A 24036-nucleotide genomic window follows, 5' to 3' on the forward strand; every position below is an offset into this window, starting at 1 on the left:
CTATCATTTTTCTCACACCATCCTTTGTCACATAAAAAAGGAGTTATCATTGGATTGACTGATAGAATTTTTAAACTGTCACATCCGCGGTTTCATAATGAGAATTTTTCTTTTATTATTTCGACTTTATTAGGCAATGGTTATCCTATTAAATTTATTTTTCACACTATTTCTCAAAGATTAAAGTTTTTAATCTCCGACGTGAACAATAACGAAACTGCTCTCACTCAATCCTCCTCCTCTCTTATTCCTTTCTTCACCATTCCTTTTTCCTCAAGTTTTCCAAGAGGTTTTGTTTCCAACATCAAGAGTTATGCGAACAGAAGATTGGCATATACAGTCAATAACAAATTAAAATCCCTTATTAGACTGTATAAGGATCCGGTATCTAAATTCCACCACGTGAATGTCATTTATAAAATTAGTTGTTTAGACTGTGATGCTTCATATGTGGGGCAAACTAAAAGGAAGTTACTGACCAGAATTAAAGAACATCGTTCTGATATTAATAAATCTTCTGGTTCTCTCTCAGTTGTGTCTCTTCATAGATTGAACGGACATGAGTTTGATTGGGAGAATGTTTCCATTTTGGAGGAGGAACCTAGATATAAAAAGAGGCTAATTGCTGAGATGTTACATATCTCTGGTCAGAACCATGGCCTTAACATTCAGAGCGATACCGAATTCTTGGATAAGATGTATTTGCCCATTATAAAAAAATGTTCGCAGTGATTATTTGAAATTTTTCCTTCTGTGACGTTTTGTTCCTCTCCTTCCTTTCCCTTCTCTCTCTCTCTCTCCCCCCCCCCTCTTTTTGATGTTTCGCGTTCTGTGCTATATGTGATCCCCATGTGCCTCAGTTCGGCTCTGTTGATTGGAACGTTAAGTTGTGCTTAACTTGCTCTCCCTTTGTGTTCGATTTTTTGATTTGAGATCACTTTCAAATTTAGAGACCGGTATGTGATTTTATTATATTAACTTTACTCTTGCTTTATATGAAGGATTCTCTTAAGTAGTTTCCGGATTGTTTGTTAAATTATTGCTCTGTCTTGTTTTTCTTTTTTAGAGTGTCAGATTTTTAAGCTTTTACTCGCACATATTTGGACCATCAAGTTTCCAACTGGTCATCGATTTATGCATCTTTGACTGTTTTTTCTTTTGGAAATGGTCATGGACCTGTATGTGGGTTTTCCTTCCGGTTTTTTTAGAGAGGATCATCTCGTTTTTAACGGTATACTGGTGGTATGCGGTACGAGCTTTCGGGTTTTCTGTGGCGATACGTTAATGCGATGCGTTCTTTCCTTTTTTGTGATTGACGGTTTAAATTTTCCGTTATTGTACATATATTTGCTTCCGATTTTTTGACTTTGCGTTGTTCCGAAACTTATTTACATTTCTCCTATGACCGTTAATTTTAATCTTATCTTAATGTTTATTATTCACTTTGTTAGTCGACATTGAAAAGGATCCGAATTGGATTGAAACGCGGCGTTTGTCATGTTCAAATTAAATAAACATTTTCATATGGTTATTTTATTGTAATAACCGTTTTATTATTTTTTGCATATTTCCACCATTGCGTTGGTCCTTGGAGCCTTTTAACTAATTTTTATTGATTTTATTAATTATATTAATTACAATTATTTTACTTTCTGTTTTGTGAAGTCAATAACTTAATCATTTCTGAAAGAAAAGAAATATGATCGTTTTAAGATTAAAAATTAAAAATACAACAGTTGGTAAAAAATTATATTTGATAAAATGTTATCAAAAATAGAGAACTTTAAAAATGTTATGCTTAAAGATTGGTGAAAAAGCATAGATTTTATCTGACAACAATGGGCTACATTAATATTGACCACGGTCCCAATTGACTACAATATTGATGACGATATTGATCACGTTAATATTGACCACGTTGGTATTGATCACAATGATATTGACCTCGTTGATATTGACTGCGTTAATATTGGCTATGTTAATATTGACCACAAAATCCCGAATGAGCACGGTTTCGATTGACTACGATCCGGATTGACCACGGTTCCAATTAACCACCATCCTGATTGATCGTTATTCTGATTGACCACGGTTCTGATTGGTCACGTTAATATTGACCACAGTCTTGATTGACTACAGTCCTGATTGACTATCGTCTCGGTTGATCACGCCGTTTTTTTTTTGCACATCAAGGTCTATAATTCTACACGAGTTTGTAACTTTCCACCCATATTGATCGGTGCTTTCAGTGCAAAACAAGGTTAATTATTGTATGGTCCAACATGGGTTTGTAATTCTTCTGCATACTGACAAGGGGAGGTCGCGGTTGACTCTTCACCGATTTTGATCTCCTTTGGTGTGGTGAATCTGCATCGAAAAAAAGTTGATCCGTGTTCGAGCTTTTCGTCTAATGCGCCTTGTAAAAAAAATTTTTTTTTTCCCGAAGTTTAGAGAAATTGCCAGGTTCGTTATCAGGCCTAAAGAAAAACACACTTTCGATCGGTGCCGCTAGTCCAGTGGCAGAGCGCAAGAATGGTAATCCCGGGATCCCAGGTTCAGGACTTTGGGCTGTCATAATTTTTTTATTTTTTTTTATTTTTTTAAATTTTATTTATATATATGTATATAACATGTATTATTTATTATGTTAAATAAATATTCGGCATACTAATAATGTTAGAATACACACTTTTCATTTTTCATAGCTTTACAAAATCGGTTTTTCTACCTGCTGTGAACCGCTGGATGCTACCGCCGTTAAAGTATCGTTACAGAAAACGTTACGCGGGGGGGAGGGGGGAAGAGTCGTGTGATCCTGTCAAAGATTCTAGAAGGTCGATTAGAAAATATCTTACTTATATATTTATAATATATTTATTACATATTACATATTTATGCAGAAAATAATAATGAGTAATAAATTAAATAGATAGATAAAGAAATAATTACATAATAGATACATAAAGAATTAAATAGATACATAAAAAAATAATTAGTTAAAAATAAAAAAAAATAAAAAAAAGAAAAAAGTTATGACAGTCCAAAGTCCTGAACCTGGGATCCCAGGATTACTATTTTTGCGCTCTGCCACTGGACTAGCGGCACCGATCGAAAGTGTGTCTTTCTTTAGGCCTGATAACGAACCTGGCAATTTCTCTAAACTTCGAGGAAAAAAAATTTTTTTTACAAGGCGCATTAGACGAAAAGCTCGAACACGGATCAACTTTTTTTCGATGCAGATTCACCACACCAAAGGAGATCAAAATCGGTGAAGAGTCAACCGCGACCTCCCCTTGTGAGATCTATAATTGTACAATTCTACATGTTTGCAACTTTTCACCTATATCGACTGATGCTTTCAGTGCGAAACAAAGTCAATATTTGTATAATCCAACATGGGTTTGTAATTTTCAATTTAATGTCAGGTTTAAACATATACAAAACGGTGAATCGGGATCGTGGTCAATCGGAATCATGATCAATATTAATATGATCAATCGGGATCATGGTAAATATCAATGTAGTCAATATTAATCAGGTGGTCAATCGCAACGTAGTCAATATTAATGTGATCAATATCAACGAGAACAATCGGGTCGTGATCACTCGAGACCATGATCAATATTAATACGGTTAATATCAATATCAATATCTTCAATATTAACATAGTTAGTATCAACGTGGTCAATTGGGACCGTGGTCAATATTAATGTAGTCAAAGGAGGGTGCCACTCCTCTCTAACACCTCCATGTTCTCTTCTAACTCTTTTCTCTCTTCAATCGTCCTTCCATTCATTTCCTCTCCAAATTAAATTCTTCTGCCTTCTGTTTCTTCTTTTCCGCTTTTCCTTCCTCTCTTTTTCCCACCTCTCCCTTTCATTCTTCTCTCTTCTCCTCTTTTCTTCTTTCTTACTCTTTTCCACTTTCCTCCAACTTCCTTTTCCTATATCATATACTTCCTCTTTCTCAGCTCTTCCTCGCTTCTCTCCTCCTCTATATCCTTCTTTTCTACTCCCTCCTATCCAACTGTGCCTTTGCGCAGATTAGGTTAGGTTAATAAGATTTATTACTTCGATGCTTGTTGATTAAGGTTATCACATCATTCTTATTTCCTTTCTGATAAGTTTCGAAATGTTAATTATTTATTTTAGGGAAATCGATGTTGTTTCCTTATTAGCATTTCTTGTGTCTCTTCTCTAATTACTCATAGATATTGGGTGATGAATATTGACTGATTATCAGACGTAGAAAATATATTTGATCAATAATTTTATCACACACGTTGCCTACCTTGCGGAAAGAAAGATTTTCAGAAAGGTTTTCCGTTAGTCTCGTTTATCTAAAGCTGTTTCGAGTATATTTTTATCGTGTTATACATCATTTACTCGACGAATTTTATCCAACGTCTTAAATCATTTTCATAAAATTTATGTCATGCAAATCGGACAATTATCGTTGCAAAAACTTCGCGAAAAAAAGACTCGTGGGAATCGTAGAATTGCTGGAGGCTTGTCACGGACCTATTTAGAGTCCATCCACTGTTATTGGTACAGTGAGGATATTATTATTTACTAGAGGGATCTTGAGGGATGTGGTCACTCTATGGTGTTGTGCTCGTCGGTGCCATTTCTTACAGAAGGCCAATCGGAAGTCAGCATGCAGTGCACGCGAAAACTTCCACTGGCACTTATTTGGTCAGCGAGCGATCTTTCAAGGATCCTCCGTGGCATTGCATCCATTGAGCAAGATACCAACATCGTTCTGAAGTCGCATATCACTGTGTTAAAAAGCAGCATTGGTGTGAGGTCTGGATAGCTCAGTGGTCTAGAGCAGTTGCCCGGAAAGTGGAAAACTCGGATTCAATTCCCGATCCAGCCATTTCCACTTCACATATTTTTCTAATCCACGAATATTGTTTTCTGGCAATTATTCGTTGGGCTGAAAAATGTATGAATGCTCTCTCCACAGGATATGCGTCGATGTTGTTGCCACGGATGAGTTCTATCGCTCGTTGATTAAACGGGCGTATAGACACGTCTGACCTCCTCCCACATCCCTATCTTTTCTAAACTAACATCAATATATGTCGATATCTTTCTTTTTAAATAAATAAAGAGATACTTAAGAGATTTACTTAAAATATTAAATCAAAATTGGCAAATTAAAGCCACAACGCAGTAGTGGAATACAGGGAAAAGAACAAGTTCTTCTTTTTAATTATTCGTATACTTCAAAATGAATGTTGTTATTATTATTATAAGTAGTAAAGGATCGTATGATATAAGTCAAAATTACAAAAAAGATTTAGAACCTGAGGTAGATTTTAGTACGTGAATTGACATAATTTAATCAATTTAATTTTTACTTCAAAAAAAATTTATAATAAAAGAATATTACAAAAAGACAAACACAACAATTCGGTATCATTCAGATCATTTTCAATGTCATAAATCTATGGTACAATCAAAACTATCTATGGTATAATCAAACAGAGACAAAAATAAAAATAAATATCGCTAGAAAATGTTATGCATATAAAGGTGATACAAACTTTAAGTTTGCGGTAGACAGAAAGATTCGGTACAAAGGATGCATACATTATTAACAGAAAAAGCATGAAATGCAAATTTATAAAAATTCTTAGAAAAATTATACATTTTCAAGCTGGAGATATCCTCGAAGCATGTGACGCTCATCTTAACGCAATCCTTAATGAAGTAATTAATTGCAGAATCTGAAATCATGCACAGAAAGGGTCTCCCCACAAGCGGTTGCGTAATTCATAGTCAAATTGTAAAATAGTATGTCCAAGAGTTAAAAAAAAAATTATGAAAAATTCAGTCAATCTGCAATCGCCACAATGGAAAGTCTCTTCTAATTAATGCATGCACAACGTGTGTGAAATAATAAGAGAACTGAAATTAGAGAAATTGAACAGTGCAACACACAAGAACTCGCAAGAACAAACCAGCCAAAAATGTAGAAAAATACAAAATAAAAATTGAACAATAAAAGCAATGATATTAAGTGTTATATACATACATAAGTAGAAATAAAATATTGTAGAATAAGGAAGAATTTGCTACTGAAGTAATAAAAGAGTGTCGAGCGGAAAAATGAGATGTTAACCGCGAACAGGAATTCATATGACTGTGTAGATGATGCCGTATAAAAAGGATGCGTAGGAATGTAGCAGGGAAATGCAAAGGGAAAAAATATCACGGGAAAAGATGGACAGGAATAAGGGGGAAGCTTCAAAAATGGCGAGCATTTTTTGATTAGAAGATAAGATTTATCTAATAAATTTGTATCATTTTGAATATTAAGGCCATTCTCCTGTTGAAAAATATGCAACATCTCTGAAATTAATCTTTTTCTTTGTGTGACGGCCCTTCATCTAGAATAATTGTCTTATCCTAATTAAAATTATGGCCACTTAATCTGTGAATTGAGACGACAGAAAGAGATTCAACAAATTATTTATGTTGGAGCGATGATCTTTTATCCTGGTAGTAAGTTGTCTACCAGTCTTTCCCATATATGATTGCAATCTTTACAACAGATTTTATATACTACATTAGAATGGTTCTCAGTGGATAACAAATCAAAATTTGGATCTTTATAAATTTATTTAACTTATTTCCGACTACAAATGCCAAGCTTTTATTAATGTTATTAATTGTGGAAGAAAAGTTGAAAATGTAATGTTATTACATTATATGTAACAAAAACGAACGTTTCGGATTATCTTTTGATACATCTTCAACGCAACAATCAATAATACGCATTAGAAAACATTAAACGGTGATACATCAAATTATAAAATTATCTGTTAATCGACGCACATATACCATAAACATAAATTGTATCTCGCAGAAAATTGACACATTATTCCATAATAATTCTTCCAATTATTGTATTGCAATGTACCAATATGTTAATTCCTAATAAATCTACAAATCTGGATAAAAATATGAATGGAAAGAAATATTACACGAAAATTGACTTTTAATATTTTAATTAATAACACAGGCCTGGGAAATTTTAGGTTTGATTAATTATGAAAAAAGCAGAATAAGTGAATCTGATAGATATTTTGACGCTGAAAATGAATCTGGCCACAGAATTTCTCCAGCACGTTATTTGAGTAATTTGTGATTAAATAGCCTAAAAATGGCTATTTCGATAAATTTATTATGAGGGAATTTAATTTTTTGAAATATTTTTACTAATGGCATCGTATAGTATTAGCCTTGACCTCTTAAATCCACTTTTGATTGCCGCCGCACGATTTTTTTTCGCTGAGATATATAAGTTATAAGACTGGTCATGCATAGTGGTCCAATAAGCTATTCCAAATCAACCTTTCTCCTTACAACTCCCACATTCCCACAAATTAAAATTTGGATAAAAATGTATATATTTTAATGTCGCTTGTTATTCTTTGAAATTAAGAATGGTGGATCCAATATGGCGGACAGAATCACAATAAAAAGATATAAAAGAAAATTTAGAAAAATTTATTAAAATGTGTAACAACTGTATTAGATATATTTCTACACGACTTCTTTCAACAACCGAATCTGACAAATGTAAGCTCTTTCAAATTTCAAGATGGTGGATCTCTCTCTCTGTCTCTCAAATATGTATGTGTGCAGGGCCGTCTTTAGCATTAATGCCGCCCGTGTGCCAGCAAATAATTGCCGCTCCTCTTTTATTGGATTGGACAAAGCAGGAAAGACTTATTTCTATAGAATCAATAAACAACAATTTTATAGAACTTTAAGCATTTATTCAAATAGGTAAATAAAATAAATAATGAAAAAATCATAACATCTATGTATAATATACACTCACCCGCAAAAAAAGCGGTACACCTAAAATTTGAGAAAATTTCATCAAATTTTAAATGATCATAACTTGGTAAATAATGATGATAAAAATATGTTTAAAAAAACAAAATGAAGGCTGTAATGTCCACTTTAAGAATATTTAAGTGGCAATTATGCTCAGCCATTGTTTTCAAAATGGCGGATAAGGAAGTGAAAGGATGTAAAATTGATTATTAAAGGATCGAGTTTGGGACGGTGCACGGCGTAAATCAGGTAACGCAGCCCAATGAGACCAAATGCTCGTGAAAGTGTGGAGTGTTATCTTTAAAATGTTTTTTTACCGAGCTCGATACGATGATTTTTCGCTGAGTTATTCCGAATTTAATTAAAAACGCTCTTTTTTCTTCTTCAATTTGCAGCTCAGCGAATAATTATCGTATCGAGCTCGGTAAAAAAGCATTGTAAAGGTGATACTCCACACTTTCACATGCATTTCATCCCATTGGGCTGCGATACCTGATTCACGCCACGCACTGGAGCAAAGCGGGAACCTTTATTTATCGGTTTTGTATGCTTTCATTTATCCGCTATTTTGAAAAAAAATGGTTGCACATAATTTCAATTTAATTTAGGTGTGTGTGTGTGTGTGCTCGTTTGTATACCACAAGGATAAGGACCCCGTGGTTCGTCAGCTCCACAGTATTTAAAGACTCCAAACCCTCCTTGTGGCGTGTGTGTGTGTGCGTGTGTGTGTGTGTGTGTGTGTGCTCGTTTGTATACCACAAGGATAAGGATCCCGTGGTTCGTCAGCTCCACAGTATTTAAAGACTCCAAACCCTCCTTGTGGCGTGTGTGTGTGTGTGTGTGTGTGTGTGTACGGGCGCACGCATGTGTGTATTAATAGTGGGTATGACCTCCTCGTGCGCGTATTACCTCATTCATACGATCAGGCATACTCTGTATTAGTCTTTTTATTTCATCCTGCGTAATTGCATCCCATGCATTTTGAAGAACTCTTTGAAGTTCTTGCAGTGACTGAGGTGCAGGTACGTGATTTCGTACTTTCTTGCCGAGATTGTCCCACAAATGCTCAATGGGATTTAAATCCGGACTACTTGCTGGCCAAACAAGTCGATTTATGCCAACTTCATCGAGGAAATCAAACACTCTTCTCGCAGTGTGTGGTCGAGCATTGTCTTGCATAAACAAGAAGTTCTCTCCGATAAAGGGTGCATACGGAACAACATACGGAAGGAGTATGTCTTCCACGTATACATCTGCGTTCATGTTCCTGTCAAAAAAGTGCAAATCTGTATGAGCGTCCGCTGAAATACCTGCCCAAACCATCACAGAGCCTCCATTGTAGCTGTACCTTTCACTTACAGTACAATCTGCAAATCGTTCTCCACGACGACGATAAACTCGTTCTCGTCCATCTGGAGAATAGAGACAAAAACGAGATTCATCGCTAAAGAGTACTTTGCCCCAGTCTGCGTAATTCCAGTCTCTATGCGCAACTGCAAAATTGAGTCGAGCTACGCGATGACGACCTGTAAGAAAAGGTACAGCCGCTGGCCTGCGCGAAAACAGATTTTGTTCCGCTAATCTTCTCCGAACGGTGTCAACGGATACATTGCAATTGTGGACATCCCTTAAATTGTTTCGAATTTGAACAGCTGTTCGATGTCTGTCTCTTAATGAATTTAAAACAATAAATCGGTCATCGTTTTCATTGGTACGTCGAGGGCGCCCAGAACCAGGCCTCCTCTTGAAAGAATTGGTGTCTAAGTACCTGGCATAAGCACGTTGCACAGTTGACACTGACAGATCAAGTGCCTCAGCAACGTATCTTCGACTTCTGCCATCTTCAATTAAAGCAACAACTTGAGCAGCTTTTTCTGGAGTTATCGTTGCCATAATCGAGAAGTAATTTCGAGAAGAAGTAATTAATTATGGTTTCAATAGATGAAGTCGCAAGGAGCAACGCGTCTAGAGAGCTAGCAAATCAATCGCATAACTTGTACTATAGTCTTTCAATGTACCTGGCATAAGCACGTCTCAAACGGAAAAAACATTGAAAGACTATAGTACAAGTTATGCGATTGATTTGCTAGCTCTCTAGACGCGTTGCTCCTTGCGACTTCATCTATTGAAACCATAATTAATTACTTCTTCTCGAAATTACTTCTCGATTATGGCAACGATAACTCCAGAAAAAGCTGCTCAAGTTGTTGCTTTAATTGAAGATGGCAGAAGTCGAAGATACGTTGCTGAGGCACTTGATCTGTCAGTGTCAACTGTGCAACGTGCTTATGCCAGGTACTTAGACACCAATTCTTTCAAGAGGAGGCCTGGTTCTGGGCGCCCTCGACGTACCAATGAAAACGATGACCGATTTATTGTTTTAAATTCATTAAGAGACAGACATCGAACAGCTGTTCAAATTCGAAACAATTTAAGGGATGTCCACAATTGCAATGTATCCGTTGACACCGTTCGGAGAAGATTAGCGGAACAAAATCTGTTTTCGCGCAGGCCAGCGGCTGTACCTTTTCTTACAGGTCGTCATCGCGTAGCTCGACTCAATTTTGCAGTTGCGCATAGAGACTGGAATTACGCAGACTGGGGCAAAGTACTCTTTAGCGATGAATCTCGTTTTTGTCTCTATTCTCCAGATGGACGAGAACGAGTTTATCGTCGTCGTGGAGAACGATTTGCAGATTGTACTGTAAGTGAAAGGTACAGCTACAATGGAGGCTCTGTGATGGTTTGGGCAGGTATTTCAGCGGACGCTCATACAGATTTGCACTTTTTTGACAGGAACATGAACGCAGATGTATACGTGGAAGACATACTCCTTCCGTATGTTGTTCCGTATGCACCCTTTATCGGAGAGAACTTCTTGTTTATGCAAGACAATGCTCGACCACACACTGCGAGAAGAGTGTTTGATTTCCTCGATGAAGTTGGCATAAATCGACTTGTTTGGCCAGCAAGTAGTCCGGATTTAAATCCCATTGAGCATTTGTGGGACAATCTCGGCAAGAAAGTACGAAATCACGTACCTGCACCTCAGTCACTGCAAGAACTTCAAAGAGTTCTTCAAAATGCATGGGATGCAATTACGCAGGATGAAATAAAAAGACTAATACAGAGTATGCCTGATCGTATGAATGAGGTAATACGCGCACGAGGAGGTCATACCCACTATTAATACACACATGCGTGCGCCCGTACACACACACACACACACACACACACACGCCACAAGGAGGGTTTGGAGTCTTTAAATACTGTGGAGCTGACGAACCACGGGATCCTTATCCTTGTGGTATACAAACGAGCACACACACACACACACACACACGCACACACACACACGCCACAAGGAGGGTTTGGAGTCTTTAAATACTGTGGAGCTGACGAACCACGGGGTCCTTATCCTTGTGGTATACAAACGAGCACACACACACACACACACACGCCACAAGGAGGGTTTGGAGTCTTTAAATACTGTGGAGCTGACGAACCACGGGGTCCTTATCCTTGTGGTATACAAACGAGCACACACACACACACACACACACGCACACACACACACGCCACAAGGAGGGTTTGGAGTCTTTAAATACTGTGGAGCTGACGAACCACGGGGTCCTTATCCTTGTGGTATACAAACGAGCACACACACACACACACCTAAATTAAATTGAAATTATGTGCAACCATTTTTTTTCAAAATAGCGGATAAATGAAAGCATACAAAACCGATAAATAAAGGTTCCCGCTTTGCTCCAGTGCGTGGCGTGAATCAGGTATCGCAGCCCAATGGGATGAAATGCATGTGAAAGTGTGGAGTATCACCTTTACAATGCTTTTTTACCGAGCTCGATACGATAATTATTCGCTGAGCTGCAAATTGAAGAAGAAAAAAGAGCGTTTTTAATTAAATTCGGAATAACTCAGCGAAAAATCATCGTATCGAGCTCGGTAAAAAAACATTTTAAAGATAACACTCCACACTTTCACGAGCATCTGGTCTCATTGGGCTGCGTTACCTGATTTACGCCGTGCACCGTCCCAAACTCGATCCTTTAATAATCAATTTTACATCCTTTCACTTCCTTATCCGCCATTTTGAAAACAATGGCTGAGCATAATTGCCACTTAAATATTCTTAAAGTGGACATTACAGCCTTCATTTTGTTTTTTTAAACATATTTTTATCATCATTATTTACCAAGTTATGATCATTTAAAATTTGATGAAATTTTCTCAAATTTTAGGTGTACCGCTTTTTTTGCGGGTGAGTGTATATACAGGGTGTTCGGAAATTAAATCGACAAATTTTCAGAGATTGTCGGGGGCACTATAAGAATCATTTTTTGCAAATGAACCTGGGGTCGGAAACGTGTCATTACATCGCTACGGCATACGGAGTGTTCGAAAGAGTCGGGACCTCGAAATATCACAAAAAATAGAAGTTTTACAAAAAATTGTTTCAAACAAAAGTTGTAGGGTGTAAAAAGATCTATTTACTGGCGCCAAGTGTTTGACCTTGGATGGCGTCGCCAAGGTTACGACAAGGCCACCTTGAATTTTTGAAACAGAACCCTCCACTTTTTATTGCATATTCTTGTAGCCCTTCTCGAGATATTTTCAAAGCACTAATTTTACCAACTTTAAGTAAGCCGTTTCGAAGTTACTGAAGTTATAAAGTTTTTCCTGATAAGTCGACGACTGTAGCTATCGTATTATTATCCGCGAATGAAGGTAGAAGTGGTAAATGATGGTGGATCTACTTTTATAACTGACCGATGCGTATGATATTTTGAGCCATTTTCTTCATCGGCTGGATCAGCCACCGATCTTGCCTTCATCGGCTGGATCAGGCATCGATCTTGTCTTCATCGGCTGGATCAGCCACCAATCTTGCCTTCATCGGCTGGATCAGCCACCGATCTTGCCATGGTTGGCTAGATTATCTTCCAATCTAGGAATCGAATTTGTGTTTGGATCTCTTGCCTTCGTGGGCGAGACATCTTACCATGAAAAGCTCGATAACTTCGAAACGGCTTACTTAAAGTTGGTAAAATTAGTGCTTTGAAAAGGTCTCGAGAAGGGCTACAAGAATATGCAATAAAAAGTGGAGGGTTCCATTTCAAAAATTCAAGGTGGCCTTGTCGTGACCTTGGCGACGCCATTCAAGGTCAAACACATGGCGCCAGTAAATAGATCTTTTTACACCCTACAACTTTTGTTTGAAACAATTTTTTGTAAAACTTCTATTTTTTGTGATATTTCGAGGTCCCGACTCTTTCGAACACTCCGTATGCCGTAGTGATGTAATGACACGTTTCCGACCCCAGGTTCATTTGCAAAAAATGATTCTTATAGTGCCCCCGACAATCTCTGAAAATTTGTCGATTGAATTTCCGAACACCCAGTATATACAGGGTGTCGCAGACCATCCGTATCTCTCCAGCCGAATATCTCAAAAACTGAGCGCGGCAGACAAAAATATTTCAGACAAAAGTTGTAAGGTTTCAAGTAACGCATTATATGGCGATATTAATATGACCTTGAAGAGTGTTGTCAAGGTCACGTGAAGGTCACCTTCAATGTTTTAAATGGAACCCCCTATTTTTTATTATATATTTTTGTAACATCTCGAGAGTTTTTCAAAACACTATAATTAAGTTAGTTTTCATTAAGTACTTTCCTAGTTAGTTTTCCTTAAGTACTTTCCGAGTTAATTTGCAATTAAAAATTACATATTTTTTCTTCGAAACAACTATGTGTTTTCTTTACACCAATTGATTCCTCTCTTTATTTTGTACATAAAAGTATTAAGGTAAAGTAATCGAAAAATGAATATTTTACAAGATATTTTACGATTTATGTAAAATTAAGAAATGATTTCAAGCCTCCTAATTCGAAAAGTACTTAATGAAAACTAACTTAATTATAGTGTTTTGAAAAGCTCTCGAGATAAGCTACAAAAATATGTAATAAAAAATAGGGGGTTCCATTTAAAACATTGAAGGTGACCTTCACGTAACCTTGACAACACTCTTCAAGGTCATACTGATATCGCCATGTAATGCGTTACTTAAAACCTTACAACTTTTGTCTGAAATATTTTTGTCTGCCGCGCTCAGTTTTTGAGATATTCGGCTGGTACGGGTCTGCGACACCCTGTATATACAGGGTGTATCTGAAATTATGCACTAAACTTTAGGAGCGTATTCTAGAGGTCAAAATAAGATCTTTTTTTCCTATGAACATGGGTCCGTAAATGAACCCCCTTTGAGCTAGAGGCCCCTAAAATTTGGGGAAAAAATTAAAAATTGGCTGTATTTCAGAACAAAAAAGGTTTTGACGTTACCTATCACCCTCTCTTGAGAGATAAATAAATTTGCGTTGCGGGTGTTTGGTCAATTTCACACATTTTCGAATTTTAGCTTGGAGGGGGGTTCATTTGCGGACCCATGTTCATAAGAAAAAAAAGTCTTATTTTGATCGCTAGAATACGCTTCTAAAGCTTAGTGCATCATTTCAGATACACCCTGTAGATAGATATATGACTATTACTACAAAAAAGCGAAAAAAACAAACATAATTTAACTTATCAATTTAATTATTGAAATCAATATTTACCTTTCTGACTTTTTTAGTAGCAAATTCTTTAATAATGTCTGTTATATTTAAGCTTTCAAATATTTCATTCTCTATACTTAAAATATTGTAGCTAAAGAATTGAATCTTTCTTCATCATTGAAGATCTCAGATAATTTTTATTAGTTTGAGTTTAGAAAAAGATCTTTCTCCTGCAGCTACTGTTACAAGTAGGATCAATAAAATTCTTAAAGATACTGTTAAATTTGGAAATGTGGTTAATTCATTTTTTAACATAAATTACAATACATCGAAAGCATTAAGTTCATTTTCAAAGAAAACTGAAACATTTTCGATTTCCATATCAAGTTCTATGGCATCAATATCACACTCTTTGAGTGAAGGATCACTCAATTTTATTTGTAAGTCCATGCAAAATTTGCCGTACGTGTGCAATGCACACTTCGCACACACGGTTAAGACGGCCCTGTATGTGTGTGTGCTCTGTCTATCTATATAAATTTTCTTTAACTTAAATTTTCTTATAATTTCAAGTAGGTATATAAGGCGGGTTCTAAGTTAGAACTTCTAACTCAGGTCCTCTCAGGGGGGGGGGGGGTGAGGCGCGAGGAGGATTTCGGAGGCGCGGGGGAATGACGTCACATGAGACGGAGGGGATTTCGGCGGCGCGGGGGCTGCGGGGCGAGGTACGCTTGTTTCGGCGCGTGCTGGATGTTTTATCGCAAGTATAAGCAATATTGTATTACATACCGTGTCGCGCGAATTTATAAACAGTATAAACAGCTGCATTCCTTTGAAAGACAACGCGTGTAAGAGAGAGGGAACGATAGCGTGAAGAGAACGCGTGCAAGAGAGAGGGAACGATAGCGCGAGGAGAACGCGTGCGAGAGAGAGGGAACGATAGCGCGAAGAGAACGCGTGCGAGAGAGAGGGAACAATAGGTCGAGATAATCGCGTACGAAAAAGAGAACGATAAAGACTTATAACTAGCGCGAGAATAATGACGGGTGTGATAGAGACAACGATAAATTCTTATAACTAACGCGAGAGAGATACCGCAAGGAATAGGAGCGCAAAAGAAAGGCGTGTAAATAACTGCAATTTTTTTTTACAATTAAAAATATAAAATTTATTAAAGTGTGTCTGTGTAATAATACATGTGTGTGTGTGTGTGTGTATGTGTTTCTAATAATAAGGAGAATAATATAAAATTTAATTTAAAAATATAAAAAATATATAAAAATATAAAAACTAATATAAAATATAAAAATATAAAAATTAGTATAAAATATAAAAATATAAAAATTAATTTTAAAATATATGGGGGGGGGGTGATGCGCCGGGCTAAGGGGTGGCCGCTCCTAGAACAGAAAAAAGACATACATTTGAAGTTTTAATAATTTATTTTAGGACTTTTGATGTATTATAAATTGTAAGTTACTTACACTGTTATCTATGATCCATTTATTTTAATTTGTGCAAATGGGACACATGTTGCATGGTATTATTTGATATAATGATTTTCTGCATTCTTTACAATAACTGCCTATTAATAGGACACAATAAGCCGTTTTATGTTTCCGAATAGAATCGGCTTTCCGAAATGAAGATGCCAGTCTAATAAAACAGTCTGAACAATATCTTGTCCCTTCTTCCAGATCATAATAATAATATGTGATGCAACACATTTTTATAGTCACATCCAAGTTACTTATTTCCATCTCGTTTAAATGTCGGCACTTTTTCTATCTTAATTCCATCATTATCACTGGCATAATCAGAATCCACTAAGGATGGTATTTCCTCCTCGAATTCTTCCTCAGACCCAACCACGTCTGATTCGTCCAGATTATCGATTTCCATTAAATTATCATCTTCAATGATAATAATCTGTTCAATGTCATCATCGATAATAACAACATCTTCGTCATCAATGTCATCATCGATGATAATAACATCTTCGTCATCAATAATAATAACGTCTTCTTCAGCCATTATACGAGACCAACGAAACACAGAAAAACAACGAAAGAAATATTTGGATCTATTTCTTCTTCACTTTTTTTATAGGTACCTATCGACTCGCGCACTGCTAAACTCTTTGTGATGAGGCAACGAGGTCTCGGTACGAGATTGTATAGTAGAGATGTGGCATTATCACCATATCAAAAACGCGTCGTAAGAAAAAAGTATGCGCGGTCCCATGCATTTATCGCAAGTATAAGCAATATTATATTACATACCCGGTTGATAAACAATATAAACAGTACATATGCCTATGTCCGGTTTATAAACAATATAAACAGCTGCATTCTTGCGGCGCTTCCACAACGATATACGTCAACCATTCTTGATCTCTTCCTGGTATACCCGTCACCCGAGGAGTAAGGATCCTCCGGTATTTGACAATATAAACATCCCAGAATCATCTTCCACATTTTTTCTAGGAAGAATTCGCGCGTATCAGCGCCGATGTTCGGCTGCTTTGCGCCTTTGTTTTCTCCGTTCATATAAGCGAAGGTGATACGTGCGAATTCTGAGATGTAAATAAATGATTGATACATCATACTTATGTATTAAATACAAAGATAAGAAAGGTTTAGACGAAATATATAAGGAGGATTGAAGCGCATCAAATCATAGTACGTGATTTGAACGCCCATCGACATGTCGGTTGTAAAAGTATAGCGGTGTTCTGTTAGAAAGATTTTTGCGCGATTAATGTATAAAAGTGAAAGTAGACGAAGATCACGCGTTGTCGGCTGACAGTGATTGCATTAGTAACTGCAGTGAGAACACCACGGAATATATCGACAAAATAGTGTCTGTTGCGGAATTTAATGCTCAAAACAGACGTACAAAATTTTGTACCATATACTTTTATTATTCCACGGGTGGTGCTTTAGCTGTATGTCCTTCGTGTATGATTGCATTGCAAGGCGTGGATAGTCAAAACATGTATGCTGTTCGAAAGCATAAAATTGAGACACTGATGCAATGGATGGACGATACTGTTCAAATTGTAGGGATCCGTTGTATCTAACATTTCCGTGCAATATGTGCCCAATTTGCACACAGTGAAAAACATTGAATAAGACTGTATAAAATGTGCGAGCAACGTGAGAAAAAATTAATTTCAACATGTTCTGTTATAATTATGAATATAATTATAATTATACTGTGCACGCTGAGTATTTTGATTCTGAATATTTTGATGATTATAAACTTGATGTCGTCGATGCTCTGGAGGATAAAAAAATTCACGAATATGCAACGAATATCACCGGTGTATTTTCTACGCGATCGCGAACTCGGTTTACGCGTATCACGAACTAGTAAACACGTCATAGGACAAAGGGTCTGTGTTCACCCTGAACCTCCTTATGACTGGCCTTACTCCGCGAGAGGGAAAATATACAGACGGATGTTCGATGAGTGTAAGAAAGAAGAAGAAGAAGAAGAAGAAGAAGAAGAAGAATTTTGCTATAAAAAGGACTATTACGACTATACGTCGAGAATTATGCGGAAGGTCTATCATTTAGGCAAAGCTCTATGCATTAATATTTATATAGATATTGAGAAGTGCGTAGAATTGATGATGATAAACAATTTGCGTACTTCGCAGTATAGGAGTTGGAAAGATCCTAGACACGTAGCGATGATCCGAAAAAATTGTGACGATAATGATATGAAAATTTGGCGATGTATGCATCCAATTGTCTATAAACGATGCTTTCAACGTTATAATTATATGAGTAAGCTCTATCACGTTCAAGATAGCAAACGGTATTGCTTATCGTGTGCAAAAGTCACGTGTAAGTACTCCGTAGAAAACTGTGACGTAGTGTGAAAAAAGACAGGAAAAATGGAAAACATCGAGCAGACTGAACGCGATCTGGTGGAGCAGTCCCGCCAAATTGCCACCTTGGGCGAGTATTTTGCATGGCTGCAGCGTTGCGAGGAATTTATTAAAGAGCTCGAAGAACGCAGTCGTGTCAAGCGTCCACGACTCTCGATCGGAAATAGACAATCTCTGGTGGCTAAAATCGCGCGACTCGAAGGTGCAAAGACTCGATTGCAGAGACGGTTTATACCCAGTGGTGGTGATTACAGCGGCGACAATAACGCGGAAAGACTCGTTTAGCGAGAGATCGATACCGCGTTCGATAGCCGTATTCTGACCGGTGCTTTGATTAACGCAAATCATATTGAACTTCGTCAATTTCTCGAGGATGCCAAAGACATCGTGCTCGAGCAAGTGCAAGACGTTATAAAAAGACACAACAGTGTAAAAGTGAATACTATATTCAACGGTGAATTTGTGTCGGGTGATAAACGCGCAAATAAAAGAATCAATACGAGAATTGGACTGACACGTTACCATGGGGACATTACCGGATATCTTTATAAAATGTAAAATGTAATGTAAAATGTGTGTGTGTGTGTTATACTATTAAAAGAAATGTTAATAAAGATTTTTGTATTTTTATATTTCATATATTTTTATGTAATGCATATTTTACACGTTTATATTTCATATGTCTTTTATGTAATGCATATCTTACACATTTATATTAAGAATAAATACATATATAATACTATGGAAAGAAATATTAATAAAGATTTTATATTTTATGTATATTTTCATTTTTTCAAATATTATATGTTATACACATTTTTTCCTGAAAATTAAAAATAAACATTGCATGAATTAAATCACATTGTGCTTATGTATCCAAGAGTTGTGCGAATTGTCAAATCTCAACCATTTCACGTAAACCTCGTCACCTCTCCTGCGCAGTACTTTCTCCACGAGATACACGTCCGGATAATTCGCGCGATGCAACTCGTGCTCGTAGAACGCTCCAGCGATAGATTTTTTGCGATCCTCAAGTAGATAGCTTACGGGATTAGTATGCGATCCTCAAGTAGATAGCTTACGGGATTAGTATGCTGCACTTTTACAATTTTAAACACCTCGGTTATCCAATTTGGTGTGTAATCCTTCTCGAAAAGTGTCTTGTACTTGCTAACTCGTACCGAGTCACCTACTTTGAATTTCGCCGGACCCGCGATATTTACACGGTTGTACACAGTAGCCAAGAGTCTTTCAGCGATCGCGGGGGTATCGTCGACGTGTCGCATACCTATCGTTCGATGCTTGCGCGCGTTGTAATCCGATACAAGTCGCGGCAACGCGTTGATCCACTTGTAAGATCAGTTTAGCGTAAACATCTTCCACATGTCGTTTTTCAGCGTGCTATTGAATCGCTCAACGATCGATGCCTTCAATACCGAATATGTAGAATAGTGATTGATGTCATGTTTCCGCATGAGCCGTTGCACGTCAGCGTTATAAAATTCCTTCCCTTTATCGGTCTGTATGTTTCTCGGACACCTCTTGCTATCTCGAATTATCTCGGCGATAGCGTCAACTGTCTCGCTTCCGCCTTTACTCTTGAGTGGTACGACCCACGCGTGCTTGCTCAACACATCGATGACAATGAGTATGTAGTGGTAACCTCTGTTGAAACGAGAGTACGGACGCATCTCGACGATGTCAGCTTGCCTCAGGTCATCGTATCCTCGCACTATGACGTGTCTTCGGGGAAAATTTTTTCTCGCCGGTGCGTGCAGTTCGTTCACCAAAAATATAAACGCCAAGCACAAATTAAGCATGCAAACAAACAGTACTTTTACAGATCCTTTTTATATAAGGCTAAGTATCCAAAATAAATGATTTTGAGAAACTAATTATTACGCCCTATTTATATTTTTATTTGTCCGTTGGACAGATATTTAATATCATCAATTGCACAATTATCGAAAAAATTGTTCTTGAGTATAACTTTTAAAAAGTGTAATGAGTAAAAAATCTAATTCTTATATAAAAAATATCTAAATAAATATATTATAAAAGATATTTTATAACGTATCTATTAAATGTTAATATTATTATAATTAAATGTTAATATATTATAATGTATCTATTAAATGTTAATACATCCATAGTTTTCATGTTCTCGTATAAAAATATTTTATTTTATCTTATAATTTTAAATATTTGAAATCAAAATGTGGAATGTATGTTTTATATATATATATATATATATATATATATATATATATAAAACATACATTCCACATTTTAATTTCAAATATTTAAAATTATAAGATAAAATAAAATATTTTTATACGAGAACATGAAAACTATGGATATATTAACATTTAATATATATATATATATATATATATATATATATATATATATATACGTTATATTGAATGATAATTTAGAATGAATCACTATCCAGACAATGAAAAAAGAACAAATGATGTTTATTATGTATGAAAATAATATATAAATATGATAAATATTAAAATTACTTATCGCATATGTGTGTGTGGCGACGGACTATGACGCGAGGTCGCGCAACGAGACACCGTTTAATTTATGATAAGGCCGACTTCGCGAAGTTCCTCTATGATCGAAGTTCCTCGAATGATCTCGTTGTCATGAGCGTTTTGGCCAGCTCGGTGCGAAGCGTCGAGCAATCGTAATCGATCCACTAGCTCGTTGGGGTCGTCCCAGTGCCCGTAATCGACATTTTACGTAAACGTCAGATATTACATTTCGGTACTACTACATTGCGGTACATGATAAAACATTTTAAATATTTAATAGATAATTGAATATAGTTTTGCGTTGATAGTCGCTTGATAGCCGTTCAATGCTGTTCGATACCCGTTCAACGGTCGTTCTATAATCTTTCAATGTCGTTCGATAGCCGTTCGACAGTCGTTCATTTCCGTTCAACAGTCGTTCGATAGCCGTTCGATAATCGTTCAATGTCGTTCAACAGTCGTTTATTTCCGTTCAACAGTCGTTCGATAGCCGTTTATTTCCGTTCAACAATCGTTCGATAGCCGTTCGACAATCGTTCAATGTCGTTCGATAGTCGTTCGACGGTCGTTCAATTGCCGTTCAATAGTCGTTCGACAGTCGTTCATTTCCGTTCGACAGCCGTTCAATGGTCGTTCATTTTCGTTAGACAGCCGTTCGATAGCCGTTCGACAGTCGTTCATTTCCGTTCAATAGCCGTTCAACGGTCGTTCATTTCCGTTCGACAGTTGTTCATTTCCGTTCGACAGCCGTTCAATAGCCGTGGCTATTGAAAAATGAATGTTATGGGTTGATGGTGAATCGGTTATGGAATGATATTGAATGACTGTCGAACGGCTATTGAACGGCTGTCGAACGGAAATGAACAACTGTCGAACGGCTATCGAACGGCTGTCGAATGGAAATGAACGACCATTGAACAGCTATTGAACGGAAATGAACGACTGTCGAACGGCTATCGAACGGAAATGAACGACCGTTGAACGGCTGTCGAACGGAAATGAACGACTGTCGAACGACTATTGAACGGCAATTGAACGACCGTCGAACGACTATCGAACGACATTGAACGACTGTCGAACGGCCATCGAACGACTGTTGAACGGAAATGAACGACTGTCGACCGGCTATCGAACGACATTGAACGATTATCGAACGACCGTTGAACGGCTATCGAACAGCATTGAACGGCTATCAAGCGACTATCAACGCAAAACTATATTCAATTATCTATTAAATATTTAAAATGTTTTATCATGTACCGCAATGTAGTAGTACCGAAATGTAATATCTGACGTTTACGTAAAATGTCGATTACGTGCACTGGGACGACCCCAACGAGCTAGTGGTTCGACTACGATTGCTCGACGCTTCGCATCGAGCTGGCCACAATGCTCACGACAACGAGATCCTAGAGGAACTTCGATCATACAGGAACTTCGCGAAGTCGGCCTTATTATAAATTAAACGGTATCTCGTTGCGTGATCTCGCGTCATAGTCCATCGCCACACACACATATGCGATAAGTAATTTTATTATTTATCATATTTATATATTATTTTCATACATAATAAACATTGTTTGTTCTTTTTTCATTGTCTGGATAGTGATTCATTCTAAATTATCATTCAATATAACGTGTATATATATATATATATATATATATATATACAGGGTGTTAAAAAAGTATCGCATACGCTCAGTGCCATCCGATAGAGAAGGAGAATTTAAGAAAAAATGTCTAATACAATTTTTCGATCCCATGAATAATTTCGCCGCAATTAATTATTGTAATCAGTTAATCAGCGCGGAGCTACAAGAGGAAGCCAGGGGCGAAGCGCGCGAAGTCTGCGGCGCGATGGCTACCGCGCTCATACCATGCTCTCGTACCGAGCGGAGGGAAAGTACTTGCGATCTATTTATTTATTTTACTCACCTTCTTTTTGATAAGAGTAACAAAATAATTTACAGGAACAATCATCACGTAAAAATTCGCGTGATTCTAATATATCACGATACAGACTTTGTTAATTTAATGAAAAAATTTATTTTTAATAAGTAAGAAGCGAAAATTAATCCTCTTTAACTCATTTTTTAAAATGTTAACTGAAAATATTAATTAAATTATCTTGCCTTCTTACTTATTAAAAATAAATTCTTTCATTAAATTAACAAAGTCTGTATCGTGATATAATCACGCAAATTTTTACGTGATGATTGTTCCTGTAAATTATTTTGTTACTCTTATCAAAAAGAAGGTGAATAAAATAAATAAATAGATCGCAAGCACTTTCCCTCCGCTCGGTACGAGAGCATGGTATGAGTGCGGTAGCCGCAGACTTCGCGCGCCTCGCCCCTGGCTTCCTCTTGTAGCTCCGCGCTGATTAACTGATTACAATAATTAATTGCGGCGAAATTATTTATGGGATCGAAAAATTGTATTAGACATTTTTTCTTAAATTCTCCTTCTCTATCGGATGGCACTGAGCGTATGCGATACTTTTTTAACACCCTGTATATATACAGGGTGTCCTAGACCACCCGTACACCCCTTTTCTTTCAAAAACTAAGCATTTTAGAGAAAAACGTTTTCGACAAAAATTGTATGGTTTTAAGGGTAACATAGGATGATGTCATTGGTTTGACCTTGGATGGCATCGTTAAGGTGAGGTCAAGGACACCTTTAATTTCTTAAATGGAACCACCTATTTTTTATTGCATATTCTTATAGCTTATGTCGAGAGCTTTCCAAAACACTATAATAAAGTATTTTTTCATCAAGTACTTTTCGAGTTATAAAGCTTGAAATAATTTCTTAATTTTACATAAACCATAAAATATCTAGTAAAATATTCATTTTTCGATTATCTTACCTTAATACTTTTATGTGCAAAATAATGAGAGGAATCAATTGGTGTAAAGAAAACACAAAATTGTTTCGAAAAAAGAAATGTAATTTGCAATTAACAATTACATTTTTTTTTCGAAACAATTATGTGTTTTCTTTACACCAATCGATTCCTCTCATTATTTTGTACATAAAAGTATTAAGGTAAGATAATCGAAAAATGAATATTTTACTAGATATTTTATGGTTTATGTAAAATTAAGAAATTATTTCAAGCCTTATAACTCTAAAAGTACTTGATGAAAAAATACTT

The 24036-nt window shown here is 36.6% G+C and overlaps 2 protein-coding genes across 8 annotated transcripts in view; both read left to right on the top strand.

The window, feature by feature from the left end:
• Window positions 1-24036, top strand: part of LOC145960497 (uncharacterized) — a 260066-nt gene that overhangs the window by 170820 nt on the left and 65210 nt on the right. The window lies entirely within an intron of this gene.
• On the top strand, window positions 9703-12939 carry LOC145960805 (uncharacterized). The gene is made up of 3 exons (XM_083080511.1): window positions 9703-10560; window positions 10653-10929; window positions 12694-12939. The coding sequence occupies exons 1-3, from the start codon at window positions 10478-10480 to the stop codon at window positions 12937-12939; spliced, it is 606 nt and encodes a 201-aa protein (XP_082936637.1). The 5' UTR covers window positions 9703-10477.

Source organism: Camponotus vicinus, unplaced genomic scaffold, assembly GCF_025532165.1.
Source record: "Camponotus vicinus isolate PSW18456_S1 unplaced genomic scaffold, iyCamVici1.0 SCAF_10, whole genome shotgun sequence".
Classification (NCBI taxonomy): Eukaryota; Metazoa; Arthropoda; class Insecta; order Hymenoptera; family Formicidae; genus Camponotus; species Camponotus vicinus.